The 9,051-nt window shown below is 35.0% G+C and overlaps 1 protein-coding gene across 1 annotated transcript; it reads left to right on the forward strand.

Moving 5' to 3' along the window:
* The first annotated feature begins 4,843 nt into the window (after window positions 1–4,843).
* Window positions 4,844–8,694, forward strand: LOC133696047 (spermidine synthase 1). The gene is made up of 9 exons (XM_062118065.1): window positions 4,844–5,185; window positions 6,121–6,197; window positions 6,286–6,408; window positions 7,073–7,177; window positions 7,382–7,454; window positions 7,535–7,606; window positions 7,732–7,927; window positions 8,175–8,301; window positions 8,406–8,694. The coding sequence occupies exons 1-9, from the start codon at window positions 5,017–5,019 to the stop codon at window positions 8,469–8,471; spliced, it is 1,008 nt and encodes a 335-aa protein (XP_061974049.1). The 5' UTR covers window positions 4,844–5,016; the 3' UTR covers window positions 8,472–8,694.
* The last annotated feature ends 357 nt before the right edge of the window (window positions 8,695–9,051 follow it).

Below are 9,051 nucleotides of genomic sequence, written 5' to 3' on the forward strand. Positions count from 1 at the left end.
TTATGGTTGAAAAAAAATTGTTTCTTATGTTTGGTTAATATGCTTTTTGTATGAGGTTTAATTGTAAAATTATCTAAAAGGACACACACACACATATATAAAACAAACTATTTGCAATTTTATCGCGTACAAATTCCATACGTGAAGGCCTCTGCGATCCTTAAATAGCTGAGCGAGGTATAATATCAGGTAAAAAGTCATCTGGAATGAAATTGGAATTGCAATCATACTTGGAAAAAACCTCATCATCTTGCGATCTTCTTCTAATATAGTTATATAGTGCCGTTGATACAACTAAACATCCACATATTTAATTTTTTTAAAAAAATAAACATATATATATATATATCTTACAAAAATTACCTCTAAATATAAAAAGCTTTATACAAATAAATTATAAGCAATATATGTTTTGTTGCCATTGTTACATAAAAACTTGTCTAAATTTTCATCAACCAATGAAAACCAATCATGTTTAATTTGCATTTATACTTGTTTTTAAAGGGCATCGTTTTCAATCACGGATAAAAATCTATAAGTTTCTAGAACCAACCGCCACCACGTAGAGCACCAAATCCTCTCTTCCCTTCAGTTCCCCATTTGCCACTTCTTCGTTTTCCTTCTCCCTCGACCTAACGCAAGATTAGGATGTAATTACCAGTGCAATGAAGCATCTCACAACAGTTGTCCTAGAACTTGGAGGAGAGAGCACAACTGCTGTTGATTAAAAGATGGCTACTGGATAATGAGCAAAAAAATGATGTTTGCCTCCTCAACATCGACGAGCTAAAAGAAAAGCTGGGGGAAACTTTTGGAAAGAATCCAATGGAATCAACAGACCCATTGCACATGGTGAACTCAGACCACTTGAATTGTTTGGAAAGGATCTTGGATGAGGATAAGGTGTTCAACATAATCGTCGTAGAGGCCAAAAAAATCAAAACAAATTAGAAACAGAGGGGAAAATGGGCTCTCCAACAGGAAAGTTTTGCAATGTTAATTAAAATTATACAATGTTAGTGAGAGAGGAGAACACGGCAACAAAAATCAAATGTTTTTTGTTTTTCAAAAACTAAGGTCTAACCTCAACTTTGAAGGGGGTCCACGTGAAAAAAAATGTGGTTAGTAGTAACCAAACACTTTAAAGAAATAACTTTTGATGCCAACCGCAGCCGCAATAGCAGATCCAAACACCTTCTTACAGGGACGAGTTAGGCTGTTTTAGCGAGTTGCCAAGGCCTCAAAGTAGAGGATATTTCATTTTTTTAAATTAGCAATGTAATTAAAAAAATAATAATTTTTTTGAAATAGCACATTTTAACCTGTAAAAATACAGGTTTAAAAAACACGACAACTTAACATCCGCAAGTGTGAAATGTCATCAATACTTCCTTATAATTCCGAAGAATTGAAGTATACTATGTTAGTAGAGCTTTTTCTCTATTCTCCGTACCATTCATGAACAGCTGCTTCCAGTCCGGCTCGCCACCTAGCGTTGTTTCGTGTTCCTGAGTTTCAACATTGAGACCATCCATCAAAGAAGTGAATCTTTCTTAAAGCTTTCTCTTCAATTTCCAGGCCAGAAAGTTCCTCCGTAGAATTGTTGAGGTCTGTAGTTTTCTGGGGTTGACTTGAATTTTGCTCTTGTTCCTTTATCTCTTCCTCTTCTCTGTGAAGTTCATAGAACCATCAACATCATTGATTTTTTCTTCCTGTTCTTCTAACTCTGCTAACCGGCAGACTTCTACAGAAGTTTCCTTTGCCTTGAGCTCGTGGTGTGGCTTCTGATCTTGTTGTTCCCCAAGACCATCATCAGGATTCAATCAATGCACCTTATGATCCCTCGAAATCTTCATGGGATTGACCTGAAACTTCGAGATGCTCTTTCGTCTTTTGCATTACGCGGTTTCTCAATGTTATCATTTAATTGTCATGGTTGATAATTAATCAATGTCGCGAACTACTACATCGTGAATTGTGACATTAATTAATTGTCATGATTTAAAAAATGATATTTAATATAAATCGTAATTTTAAACCACGACAAATAAAAATATATTATTTTGTAAAAAAAAAACATTTATTGTGATGTTACTTCGCTTATGTTTTTTAAATTTACATGACAATTGTCCAATTTATCCAAAGATAGGTGTGTTCAGGCTGTTTGTAATTGTATTACGTGAAAATTCCAAAATGCTTTTTTATTTAAAATTATTTTTAAAAAATAACAAATATATTATTTTAATATAATTTTAAAAATATATTTTAAAAAATAACTATCATAGACAACCGTCAAGATAGAAGAGGACCACAAGGTGTAGAGATTCTCGATTGGGCTCTCTCTCTCTCTCTCTCTCTCTCTCTCTCTCTCTCTCTCTCTCTCTATAAGTGGGTTTTGTCTGAGACTGCATTTGGGCTACGTGACAAGTAGTAAATAGATGTAGGGTTGTACTTTTGCTTTCTTTGCTTTTTTTTTTTCTTCACCTTTTTCTTTTGTTTTCTTCTCTTTTTTTCCTTTCTCCCCTCGAAAAAATAAAAAAGTTCCTATACAATGAACTGATATATGCCTGAAAAGAATTTAAATCTCGATATTTCTCATGAAAAGATTAAAATAACATAAAATAAACGTGAAAATAATCAATTTCAACTTTCATGCTACAAAAATTCACTATTGCCACCTATTTTGATTTTGAAGGAAATGTGACACAATCTATTTCATGTTATAAAGCTCTGAAACTTAGGTTTATTTGATTAATCTTAATTTAATGAGTAATCTTGTGTTTGTCTTTGTGGTTAAAGTTAAAATTTGTGTATAAAAACTATTAAAAAAACTAGAAAAAACAACAAAAACTAGTTTTTATTGTTGAGTTTTATGCATAATTAAAAGTGTGTTTGATTTAGAAGTGTAATGACTTTTTTTCAAAGATATAATATCTTTTAAGTATAAATCATGCTTTTAAAAATTAAAAAAACATGTTTTTTACATAAATCCCACAAAAAAAAAAAACTAGAACCATCTCCCATCCAATCACACACTAAATCATACCCAACCTCAATCTCAACTCAAACACTATCGTAATATATTTATCGTAAAATGTAATTTTCTTCTCTGATTGCATGCTAACATTTAGACCCGTTCTTCCCATACATTTTCAGGAACATGGTTATTACATCCATAGCCAACATTGCGGCTACATATGCTTGTGACCTTATAAATTAAGTTTCCAGGCCTGGCTTAAGAAAGGGAGGAGGGAGGGGAATCAAGTAATCATTTAAAGTTTCATGAAGCTATCACATTATTGGCTTTCTTAGACATGGTTTTTAGGCATAATTGAGGATTTTCCCGGCTCAAGCTTTCACCTCCTGCCTGTCAAGACTCTGAACCCACCTTTATACATGGCTATGGAGCTCTCGCTCCTACCCTGAACATGAAGGAAAAAAAAGAAGAGGCGATTTCAAATCGTGGTATCCGAGGTGCCATTGAGCCTTCGTAGAGTCTTCCCATGATTTATCGACGAGTGAAAGACTGGATGGGCAGGCCGCTGTGGCCGGAGGGCATTTGTAGGTGGTGGGGAGATCGGCTAAAAACTCAAGATAGATTGAAGTAAAAAGGGATAAATTATCATCACAAACCAATTCATTTTTAGAACGATGTTAGAAACATATTTTTTACATCGACTTAATATATTCAGAAAAAAATTAATATTTTTTTTAAAGAAAAAATGACTAAGTTTTGCACCAGAAAATTAGGGAGTAAGCAAAACTCCTTGAACATGGGATGAATTCATTACATGCCTAATTACTATCATCAAACGAATCCCAAAAAACGTTTTAATATTCAAGAAGTACCCACCATTTGATGCTTATATCACGTCACGTGAGTTGAGTAATAATTAATTATCTAAAACTAAAAAAATTTATTTTTAATATCATGTTAAAACTATTTAAAAATATAAAAAAACTAAGAAATTAATAAAATCTTAAAACATATATACCAAACATAGCCTAAACCACCGTCCAAACAGGTACATGCTCCGAAGCTTTAAAGCGACAAAAGGCTGTAAAAAAGCTGAGAATCTCGAGAAAGAATAAGAACAAAAGAAAGGTGGTAAAGTAGAGGAACCTCATCCCAAAGTTCTCGAGCCCTAATCGATAGCCCCATCATTTTTCTCTGCACCATAAACTTCATGTCGTAGGCAAGGTCTCGGATTGGGAAGATAATGTTTTCAACACAAAAAGCGACAGCAACCAGAAAAAGAAAAAAACCTCTTTAAGCAGATTCTTTTCGGTGTCACCTCTAATGATATTATACGATTATTTATTTATTTATGTGGATATCTGGACCAGATTATACAATTAATTTTATGATTCATTAAATATTTTTTAAATTTAGTAAATATATAAGACACCGTGAGAATGATAAACATACATAATGATATTCGAATCCATATGCAGAGAAAAACAACAAGCCTCTACCACCACTAAACTAAGGCCTCAGGTACAATATTATATGATCTGTATTATTGCTATTTCTAACCCGGACTGTGAGGTGTATGGATTATGCTATTTTAAAATTGACAAAATTATTTTTTAATATATTTTTGATAATTTTGAATAATTTTTAGATAATTTTTTATTGTTTAAAATTATTTTTTATTTTTTCTATTTTAATATATTTTTGATAAAAAAAATTAAAACAATTTCTATTTCACTGTGCTTCTAGCCATAAACTGTCTCTGACCCGAGCATATTTGAAAAAAAAAAAAAAGGTAAAACAAAAGGGCATCACAAAAATATGGGAAAATAACAAAGTAAGATGCGGCTTCCCTTCCGTTTCTTTTAACTACTCGACTTCGGCTAAACCCCTTCATTAGGGTTTTTTGGGTCTATCTCTCTCTCCCAGGGTGCTCCTCCTTTTTATTCTTTTCCACTTAGGATTTTTTTTTTATATAAAAAAATTCTTGGGAGTAAGGGAGGGTTTTAGGTGCGCTCCAGCAAGAAGAACAGAGAGTCTGTATGGCTGAAGAGAGTGTTGTTACTGATTTGCCAGTGAAGAGGCCAAGAGAAGATGAAGAGAATGGAGCCTCTGCTGCCACTGAAGCCATGGAGACAGAGACCAACAGCAACGATTATATCTCCTCCGTTATTACTGGCTGGTTCTCTGAGATTAGCCCAATGTGGCCTGGTATTTCTCTTCTCCAATAACCCTTCATTTTTTTCTGGCCTCCTTTTCTCTTGCTTGCAACCAAGAATACCATGAATCTCGAAAAGGTTCAAGACCTTTTTTGTCCTGTATTCTTTGGAATACAAGATGATATGCTCATGTTGTTTTGCGTAGCTGTTTATCTTTTTGGGGATTATGTTTTTATGTTGTTATCCGAGTTGTTCATTTTTTTGGTTGTTAAGGCAGTTTGCATGTATGAGATTGTTATTATTTTTGTTTATACTTGATTGGCAATCATGTTGCTCCTTTTGTTCTGAGTATTTGCTATTCGTTTTGGTGTTCTTGTCCATGGCCTCACCCCTGGGATAATTTTTTTTTCCAGTATTTTTTTTATTTTTTATTATAATCCTACTCTGGAATTTGCATTTTTTGTTGTCTAGACCATCAAATGTTCCAATACACCCTTAAACACTGAATTAAATAAAATAACTATCTAGATGATTGTATCTGATGGGCGGGAATTGGCCACCATCTGCTGTCCTCTTCCGTGTCTTTGAATCTCATTCATGTCAAATGCTTCTTAAAAATCTGGCATATATTCAAGTGTTGGGAGTTTTGATACTAATAGGATTACTGAGAAAAGAACTAGCTTTGCATTTGCTAACAAAATGATGATTTCCTTCAACATGCAATCCTCGTGTCATTCAATTGAGGCTAGCTCTGCAATCTTGAGTAAGGATACTTTGTATCATTTAGAATACCTGCTAAGCCCTTTTCTGTCCTGCAACTTCATGCATGTAATATTTGGTGTTTTTCTCTGTAATGTTATGCAAACCTGAAGCCTGTTATCTTTGCCAACTATATCGTAAATCTTCCTGCTAATTGCCCTAGTCTTTTTGAACCCCATGTTTTTGGATTTTACATCTTCTTATGAGATTCACTTTTGAAACCTGTAGGAGAGGCGCATTCCTTGAAAGTAGAGAAGATCTTATTTCAAGGGAAGTCTGACTATCAGAATGTTATGGTGTTTCAGGTAACTAATGCTATGGACATGTTCTAATCTTTTTGTCGTTTTATATGTGCTAAATATAACATGTATGCATCATGATACTCTTTTGCAGTCATCAACATATGGAAAGGTTCTAGTTTTAGACGGGGTAATTCAACTCACTGAGAGGGATGAATGTGCATATCAAGAAATGATCACTCACCTTCCACTTTGCTCAATTGCGAACCCAAAGAAGGTATAGAATCAATGCATTGAATGGAAATGCATTTGCAATCATGAGTTCCATTTGAGCGTTGTTGCATGTATCATGACACATTTCAGTTAGCATTTCATTCCTGGTTGTGATTTTGTGCCATCAATGTGTAGTTGATCTGTTAATGTGTTTAGGATATGCTGGTAGGGAATGGGCCATCAAATGCTCATATTTAATTTCATGGAATGAGACATTAGAGATGAAATGAATGGTTTGGTTTGCTTTTGCCTTTTTTACCCTGAGCCTGTAGCAACAATCTGGTGTGGTAGCAATTTTACTGCTTGTTATTCAAATTTACATGTGTCCAAAGATGGAATTAGGACAACATTTCTTACTGAGAAAGCAGCAAACATGTCAAATTGAGCCTTTAAGAACCATAGCCGGAGGATATGGAATTTAAAAGTAGAAGATGAAAGAGAAAGTCAAAAGACTTTTGACTTTTGATAATTGCCAATCTATAGAGGTTAGAAACAAAATTCTATTCAATGCTGTGGGGTGATTATGCTGTTATGATTGATATGGTTTTATGCTCTCTTGACTCCATTTGAGTGTTCTATCTCTAGTATTATTTATCATATTTACATGATACTAAAACTTGTTTTTTCTGTTTTCTTTCAAATTCTTGACACATTTTTTTCTCTATCAGGTTTTGGTTATTGGTGGAGGAGATGGTGGGGTCCTTCGGGAAGTGGCTCGACACTCTTCTGTTGAGCAGATTGACATATGTGAAATAGATAAGATGGTTGTTGATGTGAGTAGGACACTTAAAGCTTATTTCATGCTTTGTCTGTTCCTAGATTTTTAATGGTTACATTAGCGTTGAGTTGAGTTTGATCTCGGTAGAAGTAGTGCATTTTGCCTCTTCTGATTGAGTATGCTGTGTCGATTCCAATTATATACATCAAGGACCGGAAATTTTCAAGTGCCCCTTACATATTCTTCTTGTGTCTTCCAGGTTTCTAAACAATTCTTCCCTGACGTATCAGTCGGGTATGAGGATCCCCGTGTGACTCTCCATATTGGTGATGGTATGAACTGCTTCTTCCTTGCCCCCCTCTTTTCTTCTCTTGCGAATTTATTTACCGGTCAATTTTATTTGTACTTGCAGGAGTTGCATTTTTAAAAGCTGTTCCTGAAGGTACTTATGATGCAGTTATAGTAGATTCTTCCGATCCAATAGGTAACAGCACCTCTGCAAGCTGTTGCAATTCTGTACTTATCATAGTGAATTTGAGAGTTATCTTTTTTAATTTAATAGCTCTTAATGCCTTTTAACTTTCAAACCATTATATTTCCATCACCCAGGTCCTGCTCAAGAGCTTTTTGAGAAGCCCTTTTTTGAGTCAGTAGCAAAGGCTCTCCGTCCAGGAGGAGTTGTGAGCACACAAGCAGAAAGTATATGGCTTCACATGAACATCATTGAAGATATTGTGGCAAACTGCCGTCAGATCTTCAAAGGCTCAGTCAACTATGCATGGACTACTGTTCCTACGTACCCAAGGTTTGTACTTATCCCCTGCTCTCTCTCCTGTAGTATCCTCGGTTTGCACATATAACAGAGACCTCACTCATAGAACAAAAGGCCCTCGTTACTTATCAAACCATCTCTTTCCAGCCTGATTCATGCTTACTTGTGTTTTATTTATTTTATGTATTTTTTGCTTGACGTTGTGCCTTTTCACAGTAAGTGTATATATGCTGTGTATTCTTCAGTGCTAATGTTTGCTTGGATTTATTTATTTTTTCAGTGGAATGATTGGTTTCATGCTTTGCTCGACTGAGGGACCTGCCGTTGATTTCAAGCATCCAGTTAATCCTATAGATTCCAATGATAGTCAAAGCAAATCAAAACCCTTGAAGTTTTACAACTCAGAGGTGAGAGGCTCCATAGCAATGTGCTTTTCTTGAATTAACCAATGTTTCCAATTTTCTCTGAATACTGCCGTTCTGTTCTTACAATTACTCCTTCCCATTTTCAGTTGCATACAGCGGCTTTCTGTTTGCCTTCTTTTGCAAAGAAGGTGATTGATTCAAAAGCTAAATGATAGAGTGTTCAAGATTAGTGAAGGAGCAGAATTCGAAGCTGTAGTCAAGTGTTGGCGTTCATCCTCTCTGAAAGATACACGGCAACGAGTTATGGAATAAGTTGAGGTTTAAATTTATGTTCTCAGCATGGTTTAATAGGGAGAACTTGATACTTACCCACCTTGAAAGTATTTCCGAGATTTTGAAATTTTTCTAAAGTAATCAGGTAGACCTTTTAGTTGATATGATTCTTTTTTTCCGCCTGCCTAGTAAAACCTTCGATTATAACTTTTCCTCTTGACTTTGTAACTTGAGAAATGTTTTCACGTTCTTGACTTCGTAGAAGTCGGATCAGCCCGTGCGAGAATTATTTTGACGTGCATAAATCCCAACAATTTATACACCTTGCGCTGGTATGATTGGATTTTAGTAAAAAGCCACTACTAGGTGTGTTGCAAAACTCCCCCACAACGTTCTCAACCCGGACCGCGGCTATTAGTTTTCAGCAATTTTGGCTCAAAATGCTTTAGAGACCATGTAGGGGCATGTGTCAAGCTGTGCGGGGGTGTGTGTTTGTTTTTGTAGTTGATAGAACCATCC

Source organism: Populus nigra, chromosome 6 (assembly GCF_951802175.1).
Source record: "Populus nigra chromosome 6, ddPopNigr1.1, whole genome shotgun sequence".
In the NCBI taxonomy this organism is placed as follows: Eukaryota; Viridiplantae; Streptophyta; class Magnoliopsida; order Malpighiales; family Salicaceae; genus Populus; species Populus nigra.